Source organism: Epinephelus fuscoguttatus, linkage group LG10 (genome assembly GCF_011397635.1).
Source record: "Epinephelus fuscoguttatus linkage group LG10, E.fuscoguttatus.final_Chr_v1".
In the NCBI taxonomy this organism is placed as follows: domain Eukaryota; kingdom Metazoa; phylum Chordata; class Actinopteri; order Perciformes; family Serranidae; genus Epinephelus; species Epinephelus fuscoguttatus.
In genome coordinates this window covers 35,264,717-35,292,079 of record NC_064761.1, presented here as the reverse complement: position 1 = coordinate 35,292,079, position 27,363 = coordinate 35,264,717, and the positions used below count along the sequence as shown (strand labels likewise).

At 40.0% G+C, this 27,363-nt stretch overlaps 1 protein-coding gene across 3 annotated transcripts in view; it reads left to right on the top strand.

The window, feature by feature from the left end:
* Positions 1-1,291: 1,291 nt before the first annotated feature.
* LOC125895849 (uncharacterized) overlaps positions 1,292-27,363 on the top strand; it is a 369,147-nt gene continuing 343,075 nt past the window's right edge. For all 3 annotated transcript variants that reach the window (XR_007450212.1, XR_007450211.1, XM_049588004.1), the window contains exons 1-3: positions 1,292-1,568; positions 11,155-11,276; positions 18,760-18,807. Coding sequence is in view for 1 of the 3 variants with exons in the window: in XM_049588004.1 (XP_049443961.1) it covers positions 1,511-1,568; positions 11,155-11,276; positions 18,760-18,807 (228 nt within the window). In the remaining 2 variants the exon portion in view is untranslated. The remainder of the gene's footprint in view (positions 1,569-11,154; positions 11,277-18,759; positions 18,808-27,363) is intronic.

Below are 27,363 nucleotides of genomic sequence, written 5' to 3'. Positions count from 1 at the left end.
ACTGTGTAAAAAGAGGTAACTGCTGTGGTGGTATGTTTTAATAAGGTTACCAATAAGTAAAAGATATTTAATAGTTGTCTATTTTTTTCATTACTGTACCAAAAAAAAAACGAACCGCGACTTGTGTACCGAGGTACGTACCGAACCGTGATTTCTGTGTACCGAGGTACGTACCGAACCGTGATTTCTGTGTACCGAGGTACGTACCGAACCGCGACTTGTGTACCGAGGTACGTACCGAACCGTGATTTCTGTGTACCGAGGTACGTACCGAACCGTGACTTGTGTACCGAGGTACGTACCGAACCGTGATTTCTGTGTACCGAGGTACGTACCGAACCGTGATTTTTGTGTACCGTTACACCCCTAATTTTTACAAGGGCAAGACAGAGCTGCTAACGTTTAGGGCACCCAAATGGCCGGCAACGGTCCTGTTTGGAAGTTTGAAAAAATACAACTTTTTATTTACCTTTGGATTATAGATATTTGTTAGGATTATTTTATCTTTTTATGTTATAATATTTTTACATTTTTGGATTTTGAATAATGTCAGTCTTTTTAATCAAGCTCTTTGTCAGTTTGTTTTTGAACTAAAAGTATAATTATAAATGTGTATTATATAAATTTAAGTATTATTGGTATTATTAAGCTGATAGACACTGATAGACATGTTACAATCTTATTTTTTTTTTTTTTTTTTACCTTTTTTGAAGTTCATGCAATTTTTGGTGCATTCAAGTACTGAACTCACAACAAGATTATTTTAAGCTGAAGGGCACCTTTAAGCTTTAAAAGACCATTGACTTGATTAAAATCAGGTTTTAAGACAGGAACAGTGACAGGATGTAGGCTGCTAAAGGTACAAATAAATGTCACTGCTGCTTCTTTGGAACTTTCCGTTAGTGTTTGTATGTTGTCAATGTGCAGAAAGATGTGTGGGGAAATTCCAAGATCTGTTAGTCATTTCCCAGCAGTGAGCATGCACGATGGTTTGTTGCAACACGGTGCTGTTTTTAAGAAAGCAGTCTCTCCTTCATTATGAAATCTTGCCAAGCTTAGATTATTTTCTCTTAAACCAAACCGTGCATGAGGCTGAATCTACTTTTGTGGTGTTTTACAACTATCACTTTCTCGCTCACATCTGTTTTTATAAAGTCCTGACAGACACACAGTTCACCAGAGAGCTTCTCTTTCTCTGTCTTTTTTTTTCCATCTGGCTTCCTGTCCTGACGTGCTCCAGAGTGCAGCTGTGATTGGCTGCCCATTTTCATAACTTCCTCAAAAACAAAAACACAGAGCGATCAGCTGACAGTGAGTGCAGCAGTAGAAAGTCCAGATAAACAGCAGTAAATTTCAGTTTTGACACGCTGAGTCGTCCCTCAGTGTCCGTGTAAGCTCAGCGAGAGCAAACAGAGGAATGTTAACAGGAAGTGGAAGAAACTGCTGGTATCTGGAAGTACTCAGGAGTGAGTGGAAGTAGTCGTCTCTCAACCACAACAAAGAGTGAAATATGGGCAGTGAGTACCAACCACTGTCTGCAGCAGAGTCATGCAGAAGTTTATTCATAGGTATGTATGCCGCCCTGAGGTGCTACTTTCCATTTCATCAGGAGCACTGTTCTGCATTAGTGCTAGAAATCTGATTATTGATGTTTGTTTTTAAACTTACCTCAGAGAAAAACATGAGGCTCATTTAAGATTCTTCCTGCACTTACGTTCAGCAAGGGGTAGCTCTCCTATTAGAGTGTGATGTCACTCTCAGATAGATAAATAGATATCTTTATTGTCATTGTACAACAAAATTGAGTTCGCGACTCCCGAACATGATGCAGTAAAAGACAGTCGGTACTGTAAAGTTAGACCACTGGGCTCGTATATGCAAACTATCTACAAGCAGTTCAAAAACACACTGCAGTTATTATTAACTAAGATTAGGTGTGAAAAAAGATTTTAGTTTACTCCAGGAAAAAAGTGACTGAAACATCATTGTGTAGTTAAAAAAAAACACTGAAATAAAATAAAACTATGCAGAGAATGTCGTTACTTTTAGTCTTTGTCAATTTTTACACCTCTGTCAACTCAACCATGAGCAAACACTGGTGTGTGCATTATTGAGGCCGGGATGTCTACGTGACTGTGAGTCAACTGCCTTCACAAAGTGCTTGTGTTGTAATACCTATTGTGAACTTCTAAAATCTTGCCCCGACAACACCGACTCTTTTAACAGCTCATCATATTCAACAATCAAAAACAAGGCAACCTACACACTTCAGGCTCCTTTATCCTGTTCTTCTACATCAGAATTACGGTCTGATCATCCATTTTCATTTTTGAGCAATACGTTATTTTTAAACTTAATGTTCTACATGTTTTCAGTTCCTCACTACAACTGTTCCTTAAACTCACTCCTTTATCTGAGATACAGTGTAGTGTTGGCGTCAGTCCTCACCGACAGTTCTTTGAACATAAAACCACCTCTCACAGCATGTTGACTCTCTCTCTTTTGAAACAACTTTTAGATACTTTCAGGTAATAATTGGTTTAATTAATCTGTTGATTAATTTCACAATTAATGAATTAGTTGTTTGGTCTATAAAATGTCAGAAAATGGTGAAAAATGTTGATCAGTGTTTCCCGAAGCCCAAGATCACGCCTTCAAACGTCTTGATTTGTCCACAACCAGCAAGCTGAATTATCCACAGAGTCCTCTTCCTCTACAAAACAAACACACCAGGTGATTTCAACCAGTAGAAGTGCTGAATAAAGTAGTTTCATGTTACAGATTAGTGTTTTACTGGTGCTGCTTGTCCCAGATGGGCTTTTAACTACAGTGGCCAACATAAAAAAAACTGTGAATGTCTCTATCTAGAGCCAGTGTTTGGTGTGTCTGTTCTGGGCTACTGTAGAAACACGGCGGTGCAACATGGTGATCTACATAGACGAGGACCTGCTCCATATGTAGATACAAACAGCTCATTCTAAGCTCACAAAAACACAACCAATCTTATGTTCAGGTGAACATGCGCTACATACTTATATTCCATTTCTGCCAGCATATCCCTCTAAATCCTACTCACTGAACCTTTAAAGCAAAATGTGTCTATTTCCAATTTAAATACATAGATGACTAACCAACAATTTGAATTAATAAAGTTTGAATGCTGAAATTTTGGTCATTGCAGACCGAAGTCTTCATTTTAAGGCTATGACATCATCATTTTTTGCAGAGATCATGTGCTCTCTTTGCATCCTGGAACAGTATAAAAATCTTTGATGAATTTCTGAGTGTTTCTGGCCAATAAGGACTGATTTCTCACTCTGAGATGTTTGATAAATTCAAGCCAGTATGAAATGTATCGTCATAAATAGATTATAAATGTACTGAAGGTGAGTCATTTAAAGTAACCTGCCATTTTTCCTTGCTTTTTCTCCTTTTATTTCTTCCATATCAGTTAAAATATCCAGAGACATTCAGTGGATACGTTTAATCTCATTTTGTGACTTTTAACAAATCATAATCCAAATGAAAGTTGAATTTTCATCGGTCATTAAAACACTAATCCCCTCTTCCATCTAGAGGTGCTCTCGGCCTGCGCTGGGAAGTCGTGACGGCCGTGGTGTTAACTTACCAGTCCCCCAACCCCCACTCAACCCCACCCCCCATTGTAGCCAGATGGCTGTCACACAGGCGGTTCCTTGCCCAGACCATGCTGATTTCCCATCATTCTTCTGTTAATGAGGTCGTTAGCAATGCAACGGACAATTAAATGATCTCAATCTGGCATTTTCCCCATTTGTTTACTGTAAAGTGTACAGTACAGTCATCAGATAACACTGCTTCTGTTTAGATTATGGCTTCTGTCCTAACATTTTCTGTCTTATGATTTATGTGTGTGACGCTGTGCAGGAGGGGATTAAAACGTCACCAACAGAAGCCCACCACTGAAGCCTTTTTCACACAGTCAGGTAGTATAAACAGAGCCCTTGACAGAGTTTGTGTTGGTACATGGTCCTCTGTGATAGTGGGAGATCAGCGTCTCACACTGACAAACTTTGTTTTAGTGCATCATCACCCCATATGGAAACAACACAGCCTGGAGCTGCTGCTGCACAGAGGAAGTTTTGTTAGCTGTTAAAACGTGCGTCGAGGGTGACTTCAGCCAGTTAGTCGAGCACTCACCTTCATGTGAAACGCTGCCGAGCACTGACACCGCTGACAGTTAATTATGGGTGTCACAGATCACGCAGACGTGTCAGCTCGGCTACGATTGACGCGCCGCATGTTTACATCTCTGTTGTAATGTTGTTTTCTAGTTATTTTCTCAGCAGCAGCAGCAGTGCATCCGTTATTTAGCTCCAGAAGCGCCTCAGGGCTCGCCATAATGATCGTAAAAGCAGTACAGATTCGGGGGAATGAAATTTTAAAAAGGACTTGTGGGTATAATTGGTGAACCTGCCATCACAGTAACTTTGGAAATATTTTCGGTCAGGCTGTTGAAACACGCAGACTGCCTGTTAGGTAGACTGTCATGCTCTATATGTGTGTCTCTGCATGGCTCCATTATTTTCTGCAAACTTCACATACAAAGTTATTTTGACAATGAGTGAAAACCAACTCAACCTGATATATTGTTTCGACAGGCAGACAAAAAGGAGGCAAACATATTAGCTGTGACACACACTAGTATTTGGAGAGTGCCTCGCTGGAATGACTTCCATTAGTAGGCCAGGTGGCTGGTGTCAGTAACAGGGAGGTGAAGCCAGTGGCAGACAGACGCCACACATTTATCTCAAAATGCCAGATTTCTGACTTTTAACCATGAGAGAAAAAAAGTTTGTGTTTTTTGCTCCGCAGCTTGTCTCAGAGATATTAATGTGAGGTGAGATATATGCCTGGTCAGTAATAAAATCTGCTTACACAGAATCTGATGGGCTACATTAAAAACCTACCCTTTGATTAAAAGATTTTTCATCTGAAGAGAGATTTTCACCTGAAGCGATCCGGTTCAACGAGAGGCCCAAAAGAGACAGGAGCTCCTGAGGCAGCAGTTTATCCTCCATCCACATGACAGCTAGCCCTCACTGCTGTCTCCCTGTGTTTTTACACCATGAAACCAACAAATCTGGCTTCTAGCTACTGTCCAATATTTAGCTTCAAAGCTCCTGTTTGGGAATCATCACTAGTGAAGATACTGGCACGTTTTCTGTTAAATCAGAGATGCTGGTTGCCGTGGCTAACACCAGCCTTGGGCTAGGTCCACATGTCTGGCAGCTAGCGCGTGATGTATTCCACTGCTCACCTTTTATGTCCACTCCTAATTGAGGCTGAATAAGCCGGATCATTTTACTGCAAGATATTAGGCATCGTTTCAGCTGCGAGTTCAAAGCAGCTGTTGTAAGTTGTGAAGGCAACGTGTTGTCGTTAACAATTAACAACTTCTGATCCTTCTTTTCACCCTGTTGTCAAGCACAGTCTTACATCAGGCCAGGCTTGTGTAGATCACATGAGCTCATGTAGAGAAATAGAGAAATATCCTCTACAACAAACAAGTCACAAATCTTGAATTACTTGAATTACTGGTAGTTATGTTCTTGTAACTGCACCTGTTTGTCTTTAGCCCTGTTTACACAGTGATCCCACGATCGTGCCTCAACAAAGAACCTTCGCAGGCATAATGCTGCCCAGTGTGTGATTTTTTTGCGCCCAGTTCAGACCAAAGATTCACGACGAGACGAGTTGAAACAGGAAACTACTTTGAATGTGCCGTTCTGCAGCGTTCTAAAAACCTGTTGGTTCACACCAAGTCAACTAGATGAAACAGTGTATCATGTCTAGTCAACAACTCTTTGTACTTCTGTTCTGATTTGCAGCTTTTCAGACTTATTTTGTGGCTGAATATAATTTGTAGCTTCTTAAAATATGAATGAGAAAAATGATAGTGAGATACAGGCTACAGCTGCATCTGTAGTGATGAAACAGTGAAAAACAGAAATTAAACCAGCATCAGATGGACTGTGTTCATAATATATACGCCACAATAATTTCAATAGCCAGCGCCAATTAATCAGTCTGTGTGAATGTGTGTGTGTGGGTGGAGCATAGGCGCAGACAGCTTCTGACACTGGCACACCGTGCCACCTGTGGCAGGTGCTCAGTCCCCTGCCACAGGAAGCGAACACACAGTCTGTCGTCATTTTAACTTCGCACTTTAACTTCTCTACAAGCTGATTGGCTGTTGAAACAGGCGACGTGTTTTAAAACCAGCTGCCCACGATTTGACCAGCTGAGTTGCAGGTGACACCATCAGCCGGCTTGAGTTGAGCTCAGACCGGCCAGTTTACACCTGGTAGAGCGTGCACCCTACATAGGCTGAGTTCGGATTCTGAGCAGCAGCCCTTTGCCGCATGTCGTCCCCCCTCAAGGCCCGAACATACTCGGGCGGAACGGACTCCGCAGACTCAAAGTGGATGTCCGCAAGCCCTGTGCGCGCAAAGCTCAGATTTTACGACCACGCGGACTCCGCTCTGCGCACCAGTGACTGCTCGGCATGTATTTTTCACATCACAGGGATTTTTCACGGATATTTTTACAGGAAACTACAACGTGGAAGTGCGCTCGACTATGAAAGCCCGAATGACTGCGGACATTCCTCGCGGAGTCCGCTCCCCTAATAGTACGCCCGAGTATGTTCGGACCTTTACTCTCCCATCTTTCCTGCCAATCTACGACTGTCCTAAAATGCCCCCAAAAAAACAATCTTGATTTTAAAAAAAAAAAAAAAAATCTTGTTGATGAATGCATGTTATATGCAATTAAAAATGTGCATGCATGCACAAAGTCATTGTCACCTGATATTGATGTCATTACTGATCACTGGAAATGGCAGTCCAATAACTTTTTGTGCAGTTGTGTTATACTATAGAAACAGTCTGGTACCTTTCTTAATACTGTCGCCAAGGACGTCACATTTTCGGTTTGTTTTTCGGCTTGTTTGTTGGTTTGTCAGTAGGATTATGGAAAAACTACTGTCTTGATTATCTAAAAACTTGGTGGAAGGTTGCAGCATGGGCCAAATAACAGTAAATTTTGGAGCAGATCAGAATTGCGGGTGGATACGTGAATTATTTTTCACTTTTGTTAATGTTGCCAGCTAGGCCATGCAGCCTTGGCGGAGGTCTGAGCTTTCTGAGTACTGTACTAGCTTTGGACTGTGTCCATGGGTGGACCATTTGTATGAGCATGTAGATTTCTGACAAGCTCTAACTGACTAACAAGTGTAAAATCAGTAGAAATCTGTCGAGATGCGGATTTAAAAGAAGCAATCTGATACTTGCCCCTAAAACAGCCAAATGTTCTATACTGTAGGATTCATAAAAGATTGACCCATTTATGACTGCTGTATGTATGATGTGGCAGGACGGCATTCACTTTATTGTGTCATCTCTTTATTGAGTCAGATTAAATGTATTTTCTATATTGCCTCCAGCTTATCAATAACAATCCAAAATACAGTGTAAGCCATTAGGTTATTTGGAACAGGCCTGTCAATTTGATCTTCCAGCAGTTCGTGCTCATGCTTGTTCGTGGTAAACCAGTGAGAACAAATCACACATAGTTAGAAAATGTACAGTTAGTAATTATTGAAAATTCTGTCTGATGAATCTCTCGAACATCTGGGAGAGCCAGCTTGTGGAGTTACCTTGTGAGTCTTTAATTATTATTTTAAAAAGCAGTTTTTGCCAGACTTCAACAATATTGTCTTCTGCTGAATTTTATGTGTTAGAATTGTGTCTTAGAATTAAAGTTTATTTTAAAATATCGTTGGGTCAGAAGTAACTGCATTTTGCTCTTAAATTAAATAGTGGCACCATTTGCAAGAGAGAAAACAAACCAAACAACAAACAAGATTATAGCAGCTGAAAATAACAATTAAGTGGAAAACTGTGTTTTGTTTCCCATTGTCACTCTCACCTCTGCACCGCTGTGTTCATTGTCTTGTCATGAATGTCAGCCTGCTACAATTACCTTTAAAGCCAGGATTCACTTTGCCACGCTCCCACTGGGAGCAAAATAAAGGCCTCATGCTCGAGGGAGCTTTACAGTGTGTGTTAAATGCTGTGATGGGAAATAAGTCGCAGTATAAGTGAGAATATTTGCAGAACTGATTCTGTAAATAATAAAAAAAATAATACAGTTTTTTACATTGATGATAAAGTTTGAGTTAATAAACAGTTTCCTGACCAGCAGTAAATCTTAAAGGGTGACTTGGACCTAATTTTCCCATGTTTTTGGGTCAGCGTGAATCACAGGAACAACAATTGATCCAGTTCCAAGGGAATCTGCTGCGGTCAGTAGCACTGCAACAGGCTGCAATGTAACCACTCTGGGTAGTTCGTACTAAAAATGTACGTCTACTAAAAGTGTTTTTGCTACTGACAGGCTCAGATTGTCATTATAAATGTCTGACAACATTGTGGAAAGGATCCCAACAGAGATAGACCTTTTTGTCAAAGAGTAAGATCCTTAGCCTGAGTGTCAGACTGAAGCTCCCAGAACCTTCAGTCTGACATGGCTTCCATTGAAGGTGATTTACAAGGGGGAGGGAATTTGATTTTTCCCTAACCAATCAGTAGAGATCAACGACTCACCCAGAATCTGACGTCATTAGTATCCATGCCTCGGGGGTGCCAAAAACAAGCGAGCATTGCCCGTTTAAAATGTCTCCGTCGTTGTGCACGCCCAGCTGCATCGCCGTTAAATCCAGTTTAGCAGCTTCCTTAATTTGGTCCTCCATTAACGCGAGTAGTGGCGAAATACCTTGATAGCATCGTTAATGTGGTCTGTAGGATCTGTAGCGGTCGCCATTGTTGCTATCCTCACCAGTTACCTACCGGCGCACAGCTTGACATCAGCGTGGTGCTGATTGGCTAATCGCTAGACCCCCGGCGATTATTGGTCCGTCCATCGTTTGGACGAGATAAATCGCAAATTCATTGCCAGACCAGAGATGCAAGCCTACTCAGTTGAGTGGGCGGGGTCTATGGTCTTGAACCAGGCTATAAGATCTTACTTGTTTAACCAGAAACAGCCCCAAAATTGCTCCATTTTAAAAAAAAAAGCAGCCATTGGCAGCATATTGGGTTAAGCCTTTAACGTCCTGCACAGTTTGGTAGAGCACATTTTGTATCACTGAATGTAACTGAACCTGCCTGAGCTAGCTCTACCATCTGGTTTCATGTGATGCTAAAAGGAACCCACTCTATGTCGCTGTGTCTTTAAATAACAGTCCCTTTGAGTTCGTCCCCTACAGGAAGTTGGTAACAAAAAAAGTCACTCCAGACATGAGGGCTCTGAGTGGTGGGATTTTCAAAGGTAGGCATGTTAATAACATGTTATAGTTCCAGAGGTCTTACTGGGCGGATTCATGCAACTCTGTAGAAAAATAAGTCTATTAGAGGTCCAAAGTATTTAAAAATGTGCTTGACCAAACAGTTGATGGTGATGCTAAGCTAATGTCATTAAAATTCACACTTTGCAACAAAATTAAAACATTTCTGATCATTCATTGTTGTTTAACCCTTGAAATCTGGCAGCAGTTCGGCTTGATTTCTTTCAAAAAACATGGGAAGAAGGCAGTTAGCAACGAGAGAGGGAATCAGCCCAGAAATTAGCAAGAAATTAGTAAAAGGAAAAAAATAAAAACAAGAAAATTGGGTGGGAAAAAAGAGAGAGAAAGTTTAAAAACCAACAAACAAACAAGGAAATGACCTAGAAAATGTGCTTAAAAATTACAGTAATTCTGTACCATAATTTTAAATATGTAATAATAGATATAATTATTACCTAGCTATTTTTTCCCCTTTTTAAAAAAAATAAAAACTCCAGCTCTATACATTTTTTGCAACTTTTGGAACATTTCTTGCTGAGGTGCTTATTTCTTTTTTCTTTTTTTTTTGAAAGAAATCACACAAATTTGCTCAGAGTTCAAAGGGTTAAATACTTACAAAAGCAGCACAAGAAAAGTGATGTCACTCCAGGTTTCAGTGGGTTAATGATACATAACATACATACGTAATCCAGTATTTATACTGGAAGAATTTTGTAAGTCTGATTTTTTTTACTGTCTTAAAGCCACACTTAACCAAATGATTATATTATCATTTTATCATAAAGGCAGTGATGCTAAGATAATAAATTTACAGTTTTTATGAAATAAAAAAGGGTGATTATTCAAGGTTGTTAATACCACATTTTTAATGTTATTCCATTTTATTTATGATGAAAATATTTTTTAATTTTTTTTTTTACCATTTCTGAGATGCACTGTAATGGTAAATATCTAAAATAAATATATGGAAATAATGCTAACAAACTGATATATGGTGGTATACAAACATTTAACAAGCATTATAAACAGTACATGGTTTGTCATTTTTATGTTCTTTTTCTGTCTGACAAATGAAGTGACTCAACCGCTAGGTAGAGGCCTATATTTTAAAAGCTATTACGTCTGTTAAAAAAAAAAAAAAAAAAAAAAGATAATAATAATTTGTTATTTATTGCCCCAAGGAAATAAAAAGTGCAAATAATAAAATAAAATATATATTTTTTTTTTATATCCACACCAATTTCTTGGTGTGGATATCAAAGGGTTAAATGTGTCAAACCAGAGTTGTTGATTGCAGGCAAAGTAGAAAGAACAATCAAGACGACTTTTGTGAGCTTTATTTTGTGTTTTACGATGATAAAGTGTAGTGGAGTCTGGCCGGTTTGATTATGCCAATTTCTGGGCTTTAAGGTAGAGGTCTATCTCTGTAGGGATTCTTTTCTAAATTTTGTTAGAGAATTAGAATAATAACCTGAGCCAGTGAGTCAGTGGCAAAAACATCTCATAGTGGACGTAAATTGACAGTGCACAAATGCCTGTGTGGTTACATGGCAGCGTATTTTGCCGCTGCTGGCTGCAGCGCTCTCACTCTAAACTGGACCCATTTCAAAAACTGTTGTGTGTATTGGTCACACAGACATAAACACATGGACAAATAGGATCCAGGTTGGGAAACACTGCAGTTACCCTTTAACTTCAGCCTGTGATGTGATGTGAAAACAGTGCTAAACCACTGATAACCTCTATCTTCTTCTCTTCTTCTACAGAGACGTCAGAGTGCTTTATATGCAGGGATGTTGAACTTCAAGCCAGTGACCCACTGAGGAATTTCTGCGACTGCAAGAATTTACTTGCCCATCACGTGTGTCTGTCCACGTGGATCCAGAAGGTAAGAATACTTTCCATGTAGGGAACCTTGATATTTCAGTCTGGCTGCTTCTCCTCCTCCTCCTCAGCCATTTGTCAGACTGTGAAGGGGGAAAATGTCTTTGTTGGTCTTCTAACGGTGAATAAAAAGTGTTTGCCATGTTAGCATTCCTTATTGAGACAAAACGTTGCTGTTTGCCTCAAGGTAATGAGCTACCTTTCAAATAGCAATACCAATTAGTTTTAATGAGGGTTGCTAACAATGGTAACACGTCATCGTTATACAGTTGAAGCACAGCTGAAACGCTGAGAAGTGCCTCATAATGGACTGGCAGGGATCCAGGAAGCTATCATGCACCCGACACCTGTCACCTACCGCAGAATGGCTCATTAACATCTGTAGCACTCCTTGAACCAGTAGTTGTATTGATACAGCGGTCACTGATGCTGTGTTTCTGCACTGCACCTCCCAAAAGATCACTTTGCACTCTTCTCAGTTAATGAAATGGAAGTTTCTGTAGGTGGCATACATTTCTCTTTCTGTTCAGTCACGGTGCTTATTGCTGCTCATGCTAATTACTCTTCCTCCATTAATTCCCAGCAAACTGCTGCTGCTGCTGCCAGAATTGTAAAAATGTATAATTACCTCTGTATAAGTATTCCCAGAAATAAAAAAGTTAAAGTTAAAAAGTAAGTGAAGAGGTGTGTTGATGTGAAAATGTAAATTTAACTGCAGATTTTTACACCTCAGCTGCAATTTTTCACATAAGTAATAAACCTTGTCTGTATGCAAATGAGTTTTTATGTCACATGACATGAAACTGCGCTTTAGGAACCTGTTAGTTTGCATGGACAGATGTTGTTTATTTATATGTGATATAATCACTGCTCTACTGCCTTAAAGGGCATCATAATAATCACATTATTATACCGCCAGCACTGGTTGAAAAAACTGGTCATCATAGCTTACAACAATCTTCAAATTAAAGCTGCACTAATTCATATTTTAATATAAACAATGGATCAAATGCATCGTATAAAAAGGGTCATGAACCCACAGAAGGTTATCGTCCAACTTTGAGTTCACCTCGGCTCTACAGAGATTTTTAAAAACGACCCATTCTGCTCATTTTCAGGTTCATACTTATATTTTAGGTTTCTTGTTTATGCTTTAATGATCAAAAAACACGTTATCTTCTTCCTCATACTGTCTGTGCTGGAACACCTGTATTCACCCTCTGCCTGTCTCTGTAAGTCCCCTTCCTGAAAAAGCCCAGTCTGCTCTGATTGGTCAGCATTTCCAGGTCTTCCACATCTTGGCGTCTCTGCACTGTCATAGAGTGCCCCGGAAATGAGTTAGCATTTTAGCATTCCCTCTTCCCTTGTCTTTTATTAACCCAGTTTAGCAGAAAACTGCTATCAGCAAAAAACGCTTAGATAAACCCAACACAAACTATGAGCACTGAACAGCAGAATGACAAAGTGATAAATATTTTTCTCAGGATTGGGTGAACATGGAAACAGAGCTAGCCACCATCACCATCACTACCTTGGGTTTTTGGAGCCACAAGTGACCATATTTGGATGAGAGGGTAGAGCTAACCCTAATGCTAACTGCTAGATTGGTTAGCATGACGCATTTACAGCTATAGTTAACTGTGATAATGCTAATACTAATTGTCACAAGCAAAATGTTTTGACTAGGGCTGTCAAGCCATTAAATAATTAATCTAATTCGTCACATGGTCAGTGATTAATACATCTGAATTAATCGCATACATCAATTTTTGCTAAAAAATTTAAATTCAAATGAATATTGTCAGATGTGTCAGTGTAAAGCTGCTGAATTTTGGACACAATTGTCCCTCTGTCCTCTACCACTCAAAGTGGTCTGCAGTCCATTTTGTAAGGGAGGGAGTTAGTCGGTCGCAGGTAGACTGACTCAGTTTGCGTCTGAGCGCTTAGTCAAGTGTGGCTTTATGAGGCTGCCTGCTAGCGTTAACATCAGAGCCTGTGCTAGCTCACACCTCCAGGTTCACTGCTAAATGTAGGGCTGACCCAAAAATTTGAAGCTTCGAAGCATTCGGGCTTCCATAGTTGAGCGCACTTGTAGTTTCCTGTAAAAATGTCCGTGAAACACTACATTACCCCCAATTCTTGCACGTTTCTGTCATAGCGATGTGAAAAACACATGCCGAGCGGTCTTTTGAGTGACACTGCTGCACGGAGCGGAGTCCGCGAGGTCGTAAAATCTGAACTTTGCGCACACAGGGCTTGCGGACGTCCGCTTTAAGTCCGCACGGACCTCCTAAATCATGGGGCCAAGCAGCATCGTCTCGTCTGCCTCCATCATGTGACACTGTGGCCTTCAATGCCGCACCGGGTCATTCACCGTTATTTTAAAAGCCCTAGTTTGTACACAACAGACTGGTACAAACTGGAAGCATGGCGCTGTGTGGGCATTTAACAGGCAGTGAGGATCTGATGAAGAGATGCTGTTGCCTTATGGGAACTGTAGTATCCAGTATTTATGGAGCCTAATCCATGCTAGCAACTTGAATTCAGGATGTCTAGGAATCTGCTGCAGCACTACTGACCAATATGTTTTAAAGCCATATCTCACAAGTCACGCAGCTTTCTGGAAGTGCAGCAGTAAAACGCTCAAATGCCATTTTGACTAGAGAGCCTAAGAGCAGATACACAGAAAATTAAATCAATCTGTCACTTATGCACTTGTGGACTGTACAGTATCTGTGCTTCCATATGAGGTACATACAGAGCGCAGTTCTAAATAGCAACATCTGGATCTGACTACACAGAATATACACGTCATCTGTAAGTCGCTGTACTGTACGTACATACATAATTCAGTTATTATCACATGTAATGACTGTATATTAATGAAATATGCGTCTGCTGTTTAACAGTTTGCTGTTGTGCCATCCACTCCTGTGAGCTCTGGGTCTCTTTGGATACTCCACAAGTGGTAGACAACATGCTACAGCAGACCTTTCATCTGCACCACCCAGCTGTCAGAGTGAAGAGCCACTTCCATTAAGTGTGTGTCTTCCCACTATACAATTATATACAGACACACACGCTCAGGCTCATGAAGCAGGCACGCACGCACACACAGAGCCACGCTCTCTGCCGAGAGTGTGTGCCGATGCTACGAGACTACTTTAGTTTTTTGTGTGTGAGAGAAGCAGAGACAGAGAGAGAGCGTGCGACCTTTTAGAGTGCTCAGGGTAGGGAGCCCCTTTCCCTTTTACAGAACAGAAATCAGCAATTGACCTGTCACTTTTGCTCTGATAGCCATCTCTGGAAAGCAGGTCATGCACATATGTCTAAAGTGCCTCTTAACCGCATTTTATGAAGCCAGAAAATGTAATCCAATAATGATTTGACTTGAGAGAGAGACAGCGAGCCAGCTGGGAGTGATAGCATGCACCGTTACCACTCCTAAAAGCAGCTTGAACAGAAAAAAGGGCAAATTCCACGTCCTTATTTAATTTCAGCCACAACAGTATCACACAGATGTTGTCACTAAACAGCGGGCAGGCTGAATTCAAGCACAACAAAACAGCACTGGCGTTCATTTCCACAACTGTTGATACATACTTCAGCGTGTTTGCAGCAGAGCACTATCTGAATGATTATCATCTGCACTGAGGCAGACCATACGCTATCTTTTTTTAGACTGCCCCCCTCCCTCTCCTTCCTCATTCAGGTTCCCAAAGACAAATAGCATGGCGCAAAACTAATTAGTAACCAGGAACTAGTTAGGAGATGCCCTTTGAAAAACATGTCCTGAGGCAGGATTTAAATATAGGGACAGAGTCAGTGACTGAGTGTGCCTAGGAGATCCCGGCCTCCAGGCGCGGCAGCACTTTGACCCCTGACCCTCATTATAGGGAGTGCATTCCTAGAGGGGTGAAACCCCTTGCAGCACAAAGTACAAGGGCATGGGAGGACTGTATGGCTCGCACTGCACCAGCCGAGCGCAGCCTGGTGTGTCTCACTGCCCGGCCCAGCGACGGCTTGAGAAGATACAGAGCAAGGACGCAGGCTTTTTGGAAAGTAATGGCATACACTTGCTGTCCTCATAGATAAATATGTTTCTCATTTTTATACATCTGGTTTCAATCTATTGAAGGTTATGGGAGTGGTAGTCTGCAAAAAAGAAATGCTCCTCAGGATTTGTAATCCCATCCATCTGAAATCAAATACATGGAAGGTAGGAGGGAGAAAAGAAGTGAGGAAAAAGGGGGTTTGGAAACAACTCGCCTACTAAATATAGCTTTGATTATAGCAGTGACTGAAGTGTGAACACGTGAAAAACATATTGAGAGGATGAGTTTACATGCTGACATGCATTAGATATGTTTTCTATATGTGACATATGTGTGTGTGTGTGTTTATGTCAGCGAGCATGCCCTTGTCTGAAAGTGTGTGCATGCCTATGTTTCCCTTTAATTGCAAGTGGTGTGAATAGTGAGTTAAACCTCCCCTCCCCTCCCCCACCTCACTCTGTCTCTCATGGGTTGATAATTCTCATCACTGCAAACAGACTTGGTTTACATTCATTAGCCCAACACTCACAGCAATCAGGCCACAGTGCCAGGGGCAATGGTCCTCTTTATAAAATCACATTGCCTAATAGCGGTGTTCTATAATTATATGCCATTAACATCTATCAAAATGTGCTCCTACATGCCTGGCATATTAGCAGTGGATCTGGCAGTTTGTGTTTGTACAAGTGCTTTTCTTGTTATTAGCATCTTCAGACAGTTAGCACCAGCCTGAAGAGCATTGCCAACATTATTTTTGTTTCCTGTGCAGTTCTGTCATGTGAAGTGGTACTTTAAGTGTTTGCATTAAAACAATATATTCATGTATGTCTGTCTCATAATTACTAAATCTACAGTGGTCCGGCGGTGCAAACCTTGGACAAAATGTTTTAATAGCATGAATTAAAAATACTTTTTTACTTTTCTTTGGTGTTGTTTCAATGGTTCACTGTCACTTAATTACTTTTACAACATAGTCATGTATATCTGTCTATAAACCCTTTGAGACCTGGAGCGATATCACTTTTCTTGTGTTGCTTTCAGATGCCTTTCGCAAGTATTTGAATCTTTGACCCCTGAGCAAATTGGTGCAGTTTGTTTCAGGAAAATGGGATAAAGGCAATGAGCAATTTGGTTAGAAATGTCCCACAAACTGCAAAAAAAAAAAAAAAAAAAAGATTTAGAAATTATTTTTAAAAAACAGGGGAAAAAGAAAACGCTTGGGATAACTTTATTTATAATTATTATTAAATTTTTAAAATTATGTTACAGAGTTATTTTATATTTTAAGCACTCTTTCCAGGTCATTTCCTCATTCCTTCAGGTCATTTTGTTTGTTTAAGAAAGAAAAACAAAAAACTAATTTTCTTATTTTGAATGTTCTCCTAATTTCTTGCTAAATTTTGGGGGGTAATTTCTGTAGTTGCTCCCATGTTTTTAAAAGAAATCAAGCCGATTTGCTCAGGTTTCAAAGGGTTAATAACTATAACTATGGTGGCCTAGAGTGGCCAACATTAGACAAAAATCACAAAAAGAGAAAAAACAATTTAAAAAGTGCAACAATGTGATTTTTCTTTTTTCTGAATGTAGTTGTATTTTCTATTTTGTTGTGTTGTTTCCATCTTTAAAAAATCACATTTTTCCAAACATAATTAGTTTATTGATCAAAACACAACCAAATGATTTTCCTCTCATGCATGTGATTCTACATTAGGTCCATCTGTAGAGCTGACGTTCTGATGCTTCTCTGTCACTAAGTCACTTTTATAACATAGCTTTATGTCTATTATATGTACGGTGGCCTAGAGGTGCAGAACATAACAATACTGGCAAAAAACATTAACTCAATACAAAAAAACAACGATTTTAGATGCGTTTTCTAAATGTAGGTAATTTCCTATTTTGTTTGCTGTTGCATCCCACACACCTTTGGGTTAAAGATGCAGTTGCATTTTCCCAAACATAATTAGTGTATTGATCAAAACACAAACACATTGTCACTCACTCATGCGTGTGTTTGTACAGCAGACCTAGAGCTGATGTTCTGATGCTTCTCTGTCACTGAATTACTTTTACAACACAGTCATGTATGTTTGTGCATTAATTACTATACGTATGGTGGCCTGGAGGTGCAAAACACAACAACATCAGACAAAACACATGAACAAAGTAGAAAACACCACAACACTTTAGGAAGCACCACAGTGTTAAATATTATTTATTGATTTCTGACATGTGGTGTTGTTTGAAATTTTTGTTGTTTGCTATTTTTTTATGTATTTATTTATTTCACACTCACACTCAGAGCCTTGCATCCTGTCGGGCACCCTTGTATACTTGCCGGTTGACCTGCAAAAAGAAAATTTGCGGGTGGTAGTTTGTCTTAATTTTATTTCTGTGTTCAGTATACAGCTTCAAAGTGTCAAGTCCCTTTGCTTTGTAGTTTAAATTGTGTTTTAGCCAAAGTTTAAATAAGCACATTTTCAGAAACTAGAGGGTTAAGTCTCAAATGAAGCCTCACACATGCCTCTTGGCCTTATAGTTCTTCTCCTATAGTTGTTACGATTCGGCATGACAAACAGGGTGGTTGCTGATGGGTAGGTGGGTTTTAAAAGGTTAAACAAAGAACGGGCGTGGCCGATCACAGGTGTTGGATATTAAATATATATTTTCAATTTTTTTGAATTTTTTTTTCTGACTGCTGACTTTATGTGTTATCTCTGAGATTAGAGCCACGTCACTCAGACGTGTTACAAACAGGCACACAAACTGGACATGTGCTGCTCAGTATTATGAGAATATAAAGATATATTGACTGAAATTGTATTTTCTTTTTTTTTCGTCTTTTTTTTTTTAAAGATATTTTTGGGGGGCATTTTGCCTTTAATGGACGGGACAGGTAAGCATGAAAGGGGGAGAGAGAGGGATGACATGCAACAAAGGGCCACAGGCTGGATTCGAACCCAGGCCGCTGCAGAAACAGCCTTGTACATGGGGCGCCTGCTCTACCCGCTAAGCCACCAACGCCCCGAAATTGTATTTTCTGAATTACCTTTGTTTTAAAATATATTCTCTTAGTTTCACATGTATAAAATGTCTCAAAAGTATCATTTTAAACACGCTGCTGGACAGAATTATCTGAGCAGCGGACAGATATTATAGGGTTTGTGGTTTCAGTTCGGGCTGCAGATCTTGTGGTGAAGATTCAGAGGGTTGAATTGGTCATACATGCAGGTGCCAGGGCAGGATCGGGTTCTGAAAATCAGACCCGTGCAGGACTCTGATCACATTTTCCAGACATAATTAGTTTATTGATCAAAACACAAACAAATGATTTGTCACTCGTGCATGTGATTCTGCAGCAGGCCCATCTTTAGAGCTGATGTTCTGATGCTTCTCTGTCTCTAAATGTCTTTAAATACTGTTTCCTTACAGGGAAGTGGGAGTGAAGACAGGCTACGCTGCATTATCTGCAAAGCCAAGGTAAGTGTATTGATGCGTGAGTGTGATTTTAGAGGGAGGGTATTATGAAAATCCAATGAGAGATCTGATGATGTCTCATTCTTTTAATCTTCCTGTGTGAAATGTAGGTAGCAAGCATTTAAACAAACACCGTTTAAGTCATTAAGCAGTAGCTGCATCTCACAAAGCAGATTTAAACAGAGCGGATTCATAATACTAATGAGCAATCAGGTCTTTGTTTTGCTCTGTGATTTAGCTGATTTTCCAGCAGTTGTGTTGCTTATGAGCTGTAAGCTGTCTTATATTCCTTATTACTGCAGCAGAACACTGGCTGCGGAAGAGGAGGGAGAAACATTACAATATTTGGCAAAGGATACAAGCCATCTAATGACCAAATCTGTATTCATTTCATGAGCAGAAATTAATCACGCTTTCCTGTGGTACATTCCTAATGCTAATTTTCCGTCAACACATTGTGTCTCGTGTTTGTGAGTTTATTCGTATGAAATGGTGGAGCTGATGTGTCATCACAGATGGGGTTGCATGCTGGATAAGGTGGCCACATTACTAACCATCTCAGATTAGGAAGTATGCTGTTGATGTGTTGTATGTATTCATGCTTGTGCCGCGGGTCAAAGCATCAGAAGCTGGCTAGTGGGTGTTTTATTCATTGTTTGCTCCACGGCGGCTGGTTGAAAATGTGATCCTTGCTGTCTGCTCCTGTGTGTATGTATGGGCGGAATACACTCTGTGGAGCAGAATGTCACAGTTACTCTGACAACGACCTTTCGGGATTTTAAGATATTTTAAACATGAAATCAAACACACATGCACAGATTGACACCGACTGATGCAAGTTAAATGAAACATTTAGTCTGAGGGGAGGACTCCTATGATTGTTGTTATTCATCTTGGAGTTTGTCTTTGTCTCCATTTGGGGTCAGAGACCAGTCGGTCCAACGTGTGATGCTTTCTTTTACAGACATCAACACGTCTCTGTTACATACAGCTGGAGTTTGTTACCGACAGGACGATGAGTTTGACTCAAGGTTTCAGGTTTTAAAGGCAAACTCTCAGTTTGTGTATAAGTCAGTATAAACTCTAATGATACTGTGGGCATCATGCACATTTTCCATTTTTATAAAAAGGATAAAACAGTTTTTGGACATATTTGTAAAAACAACATTTCAGCTCGCAGCCTGTGATGGTGGGTGTTTCCCCTGGCAGTGGTTGGCTGACATTAGAGAGCCAGGGTTGCTCAGAGACATGCTGTTAACTTTTGCTGTATGCTGCTGGCTGGAGAATGTTGTAATTATTGGGGTTGGGCTGGTGTAAAAAATTTTCAAACCAAATTGATATCAAGCCAAACACTGGGCCGAACTGGTATACCAAATTTTAGCAGGTGTCCCACTTGACTCCACAGCTGCTCCTGAGACCAGTCCTAACAGAAAACTAGCATCTGGCTATCGCATAGCATCGCTTAAACAAACTACGATCAGACTGGAGACGTCACCACTTTAAAGATGTGTGAGTAGCCTGCTTGCTATCTTCCTACGTTTGTAACGCTACTTTTTAAAACAGAACAGACATGTTTTATGTTGTGATATTTGCTGGAAATGACAAACAACAAAGCCAACAGCAAGTAGCCTAGCTTGCTATTAGCAAAGGTCTTTTACCCTTGAAATAAGAAGGTGTAGATAACGTCTCTTTTCAACTTAATGAATTAGACGTTCCTCGTCCATTGTGGCACTTCCAACACGAGTGACGGGAATAAATACAAACACAGTGTCCAATTAAAGTTCATCTCAAAACTTTGCTTGCAGCCAGTTAGGACAACTCTTTCATCAGCTTCAAATCCAAAATGTTAATAATAATAATAATAATAATAATAATAATAATAGTAATGGCACAGTTTTAGTTTTCTTGAAAGATGAAATCTGTCATGTCACCTTGTCACCCCAAAAAAACACGATTCCCTTTGCTTAGGCTGAATTTGCCAAGTCATAGGCACATTAAAACAAACCTTTTAACATCATAAGCTGACGTAAAACCTTCGAACAGAAATGAAAAAATCAACAATGCAGTTGAGATGACTTATTTAGCATTGTGTGGAACTTAAATTGAACAACAAAAAACAAAAAAAATCCCTATGACCACCCCTCCAAAAGAAAAAATGGTGCTCTCCAAAAAGTAATTTCCCTGCCAGGCCTCTTTATCTTCTCCATGGACTTCCTCCATTTTAGACTCTGATTTTTGTGTATTTTCCCCAAAATTAGTTAGTTAATTAGTTAGAAATTTACCAGCCCTTTGCAATCCTAGACATACTTTTAACTATAACATGCCATAAGAAATTTCCCCCCCCAAGTGACGATGTTAAAATGTTTAATTTCATCATTTTTAAATTGTGAAAAATATTTTTCGGAAATTTGCCCAAATCCTCAGCTTTATTTTCCTTCAAAAAATTTGAGAAATTTGTCAGCTCTTTGTAACCCTTGTCCAGATGATATAAAATGACCACACATTCAATGGACACAGCTGTTTAACTTCCTGTGTGGTCACTGGAACTAAAGTGATATAACAAACCGTTTTTAATGTGGACCCACGCAGACGACAGCACTGATGACTTCATCAGTTGAAGCCAAAAACTTGCACTCGCTGGAGAACAGTAAAATATTTTTTACTAAATATGTACATGTCAAAACAAACATCAATTTTTTTATATATATATATATATATATATATATATATATATATATATATACACACACTGATTGATTTATTTATTTTAAAAATAAGTAAGTAACACTTAAACCAAATTGGCCCAAACCTAAAATAACCTGAAATAATTTTGTGCTGTAGTTTACTGATTTACCGTACCAAACAAAGGTTGCCATGATAAATTAAGAGAGGTTTTGGAAATACCACCGTGAGCTGTCATGTTAACCTGCAGACTCTCACCTGGCTGTAATAATGTAACTCGCTGTTGCTTAAATGGAAGTCATTTTCATTTTTGGCTGTTTCCCTGACAGCATTTGGCTGCAGGCAAACACATTTTTTAGGTGTTACAACCATCCCTGCTCCTCTTTTACCTAAGAGGGGACATTTCTCGCACTTTCTGCAGCATCTCCAACTGACCGCTGCACTTGTCTCCGTCCATTGTACTGATGGCATCGTTATCAATTATTAATGGCGAGCAGAGACATCCCGCCAAGTGTCCAAACAGCCATGAACAGGGGTTAGTGGCAGGACTGGTGAATGTGGCAGCAGTGCCATTTAGAGAATGATTGTTGGGAAGCATCTACTGTATATTGATATGAACTCTGCTACAGTAAGTTAATGCATCAGTATAATAACATTTTAATGTCTGCAGTAGCACGGCCATTTAATATTTGTCCACAGAGAGATGTATATGTACATCAGCAATGGCTGTAATGATGATAGTGATAATCATTTTGCGCTGCTATCACTCTGTAATGCATTACCACAATCACCCTTGGTTAACATTAAGAGGCTTTAGCCATTAAGACTTTGTGAAAGCAGTGCTCATCATACTCATCATACAGACTGGAATTCGATGTGCCAGCCGCTTCATTTTCTAGTTGTTGTTTTTTTTTTTTTCTTGTTGATGCTGCTTTTTCTTGTATGTTGTTTTCCCCTTTTGCAACGTGGTCTCAAATGTGGGCCATTTGTTTGAGTTATGCTAATTTGTTGGGGCAATGAATGCATTAATTTCATTAGCACATGGCCTCAAAGCAATAATTACCAGAGTAGGTGTGTCACAAGCAATCATGTTAAAATTTGCCAGTTAATTATTAAGATTTTGTTCTGAGGGACCTGGATTTGACACGAGTCGCCGAGGGAAAAAAAAAAAAGGAGAGGGAGAGAGGAGAAAGTTAATGCATTCCAGTGGCCGAGGCTAGGTGCTTGTTGTTGAACACAGTGGGGGTGGCCGTGGCATTGTGGATCTACTGGCACGATTTTTGCATGTTGACAGCTCACATTCTGGACTAATTACCGCAAATAGCAGAGGGCTAGCTGGTGCTCGGTCAATCCAGGAGGGTGTAATTATAAAGAAAAGGAGGTCCAGAGCTGCCTAATGACCTCTGCTCCCTTTGATTGGAGTCCGGCAGAGAAGACGTTGGTTTGGGAGTTGTGACGGAGGAAGCACATTCGCAGTTCTCCTCCTCGGCCCTGATTAGCTCTTGTCCAACACAGAGCTGGGGTCAGGAGGACAGACTGTGCGTCTAATGATGCGCTCTTAATAAAAAATAGTAATTCTTGGCACCATGAGGGGTTCCTCACCTGATAACTGCAGGAGCCATATCGGGATAATAGAGAACTGGGTTGGTTTTTATGTCCTGTCAGCAGGTTTAATGTCATCAGTGTGGTGCTGCTTCACTTTCCTTTTATCTGGCAGTGACTCTAGTAATGACAGGACTCTTGGCTTTATAATAGTAAATATTGTTGCAAGTTAGAAAATCGGTTTGATTAGTTAGCATGCACACAGTATTGAGAACAAAAGGCAATGATAAGGTTTGCTAATGTGAAAATGAGAACGTGCGTTTGAAATGTCTGGTCATGTTGGCAAATTATAAGTTGCTTAAAGATGTGAGGACCCTGGAACGCAACCAGTCATCTGCTGATACAAGTACATAAAGCGAATTTAGACTCATATTTAAAAGTAAAGTTGCAGGACATGTCAACCAGGTTAAGGCTAACCATTTATCTAACCCTGTGTTCGAAATCGGTCACTCACTCACAACTCCAACACGGTTCTTCCACTGACACCGCCGCTGGTGCATCACGCCGACGTGAACGTGTGTTGGTGTCTGATGTCGGAAGTCACTGACCAAGTGCCGGTTTGTGATGACCTCAGAGTGAGATCGGGTTGGGTGCTTTGCTAGCATCTTTGAGAAACCAAATCTACTGTCACGCAGCAGCCACATCTCACTGCTGGTCGGACTAACAGCTGGTTTTGGGGAAACTTAAGCCGTCGATTTCTTTTGTCCCAACAGGTGAATTATGTCTTAAATCCAACGATAGTTAAAAGTGTTGTTATTGAGAGTTTCGAGTTGTCTTTGAGTATGTTTGTTCTTCGCAGATGGAAATCTAAAAAAAACCTTTTCTACTCTTTATTGTTACTAGGCAATACAAAACACAACAACGCGTAACCATTTTCTCTAAGTATCTCAGCTGTTCCTCGCCCGTTTGCTCGATGCTGTTTTATTTTATGTTTGTGATGCAGCTGCTTTTTACCTGCAGATTATTGTAAACAAACATTATGATTCAAGTCTATATTTTTTGTGGAAAAATCCAGTTGTTCTGTGGGAACACCCACCCAAAAATGTGTCTTTAAACATGCTGTGAAATCAGACTCTCCCAGTGTTTTGTGCTGACTTTATCGTCGACCAGTTTTGACTTTGATTGTAAAGAGCTTCTGCAGCCGTGGTTTGTGTTTTACATCATCACACAAATGGATAAATTACTGATCTACCATGGCTTGGATTGTACCTAATTTGTTTCTGGCTTGGACAAAAGCATCTGCCAAATAAATAAATGTAATCAGAAGTCAAGATGATTTACTAAAACATTTTTGAGACATCGAATTGGCTTTTTAACAAAATATACTACACTAGATTTTTTAGTGTTAGTGTTTTACAGCTTGAGTGGCCATTCTGTGATTTATGCTTTGGTTAAAATATAATAGTGTTTTAAAGACATCATATCTCAAATGAACTGGTTTTAAAAGGCAGTGGGCAATTAAAGTCATAATATAGAAATCAGTCCACACAGAGCAACACTGAGAGCTTAGTTCATACACTGCGTTCATATAACTTTAAATCTGCTGCCATTTCTGAACCTTCCCCGCCCCGTGTCTCTCAAGTGTCTCCTTAAAGGTGCTAGCATTTACGCTCCCATCCCCCTCTTTGGTGAAAAAAAAAATGTTAATCATCACTTGATTTTATATGGAAAGCAGATTATCCTTTGATTTTGATGAATGCAGCAGCTGCCAGACTCTTCATTTGACTAAAAGCAGGACATTCTGCCGAGGCCTCTCGTATGTCACTAAGCCTCTGTCAGGACAGTACGGTGACAGGAGATGGCACATGAAAGGAATTCCTCCTCATGGCTTTCACAGGACAATGGAACATGGCCTTGAGGTAGTGTGTGTGTGTGTGTGTGTGTGTGTGTGTGTGTGTGTGTGTGTTTTGCTTAGTAGTGAACCATGTTGGCACAACAATGGACAAATAACAGCAGAAAGGCATTTGCTTTGTGTATCTGTTCAGACTTACAATATTCATATTTTCAAATGTACAGAACTGGAATTTGACTCACTCATTGTGGGAGTAAATATAACTACTATAATGACCGAGGTTGGGACTGTATGTGGTGTTTTTTAAAGAAGAATGTGCTCACCTCACGTATACATCAGACCAGACGTACACACCATTTTAACAGAGATGGCTGCAGGTGATATGATGAGAACGAGCTTAAATATCAGGTGAAAGACATGATCTTATTGTAAAAAAAATAAATAAATAAATAAAAGTTTATTTCATTTGAACTGTACTTTAAAAAGCAAAACGGGTAATAAAATACAGATCTGCTGAATACAAGTTACCCAAACACCTTTCTAAACAGGTGCATCTTTAGCTGTTTTTAAAGCAACCACAGAGTCAGCAGACTGTAAGGGAGCAGGCAGAGCACTCCAAAACTTGTGTGCTACAACAGCAAAAGCTCTGGTTTTAAGGCGAGTGCGAAGGACAGACAACAAATTAAAATGAAAGTACATAGATGAGTTACACAAGATTACAATAAAACAAGTTCAAACAATTTAAACTCAGTGAATCTGATAAAAGAAATAGAGAAACTGCTTATGCTTATTTTTATGCATCTTGTTACACTTGCACTAGAAGACAGTGACTCACATGCATGACTCAACACTCAAACAGGTATCATCAAAAAGGTCTTTACTTTAAAAACAGGGTTCAGTACACAGGAAATCAGTCCAAGAAACAGGCTCAGGTATCCAAAACACGAAGCTGAGGCAGAGTCAGAAACACAGAAGCAGGGTCTAATTACCACAAGATACTATGCACCAAGAACTAGACACAGAGGGGTACAGTACAAAACTGAATACACTAGGGAGTGAAGGTAATGCTGCAACTCACAATTATGTTAGTTAACAAATTATCTGTAGATTATTTAATCCATTAATCGATTGGCCCTTCAAAATATAAGAAAACGGAGCCTGTTACAGTATCAGAGTCTAAAGTGACTTCATCACGTCTTGATTCATTCAACCAACACTTCAGAACCCAAAAAATAATAAATTTACCATAATGTCAGACCAAGTAAAGCACCGAATCTTCACATTTGACAATGGCAGGAAAAGCAGTTGTGTACAGAGGCACCTCTGTTTTGCCAGCTGGGATTGGGCCACAAATTCCTGTTGTTTTTTTTACTGAGACATCGCTGCATTTCCAGCGTATTTTTAGCCGCCAAACGTGGGCATTTTTTTGGGACTTGTCACTGGGGATACTGCTACAAATAGCAGTTGTGTTTTTTTACTAAGATTCTACTGTGTTTCCAGCCATGATAGTGCCACAAAGTGTTTGTTTTTTACCAGGATATTGCTGCTTTTCTGATGGGATAATGCCAGGAAAAGCGGTTGGTGTTTACAGAGGCACCTCTGTCTTTCCTGCAACCTGTCTCTGTTCTTTCAATGGGGATGATGCCACAAATTCCTGTTGTTTTTTACTGAGACATTGGTGCATTTCCAGCGTCTTTTTAGCCATGAGATGTGGGTGTTTTTTAGAGACCCGTCTCTGTTTTTCCATGGGGGATAGTGCTACCAATAGGCCTTTGTTTTTCCAGTGAGGTTATTGCCACAAATTCCTGTTGTTATTTACGAGACATTGCTGAATTTTCAGCTGGGATAGTGCCATGAAAAGTGTCTGTTTTTTGCTGAGACTCTGCTGCACTTCCAGATGGGATTGTGCCAACAGAACTGGGTATTCCAAAGCAAAATCTTTTCCTAACCATAACCAAGATATTTATGTGCCTAAACATAACGCATAACCACAGTGTTGTTGAAACATGAAGAAAAATCAAGTTTCAACATATTTGCGACATAATATTGTACAAATGTAATGTGTCAGTGGTTTGCAGAAACCTACAATGCCAGCATTATTCTGGCATTTGGGTTGGGATGTGACACATCTGGCCCGTGGTCTCCACAAATGTAGTGCAGCATCTGTATTTGGTGCAAATTCTGCTTTAATTTTTGGCTGAAACTTGTGTCACATTTAAACTGAAGACAAGATGTCACCAGACAAAAAACAAAAACACGACAGCATCTGTTGTGGTTGGATGGGGTTGCAAACAAAATTTAATTTTCATCATAGCAGGGTCAGTCTGTTGCCATTACTCCAAGCAAAGACTTGGACTCTTGGTAATTTCACCCTTTTTATTTAACCTCCATGCCCTCCCCTTCTCTCCTGCCATCCGTCCCCAAGCACAATTCATTTGAGTTCCTGTTCGGGAGGGTCCTGAGGCTGATTCAATTAAGTTTCC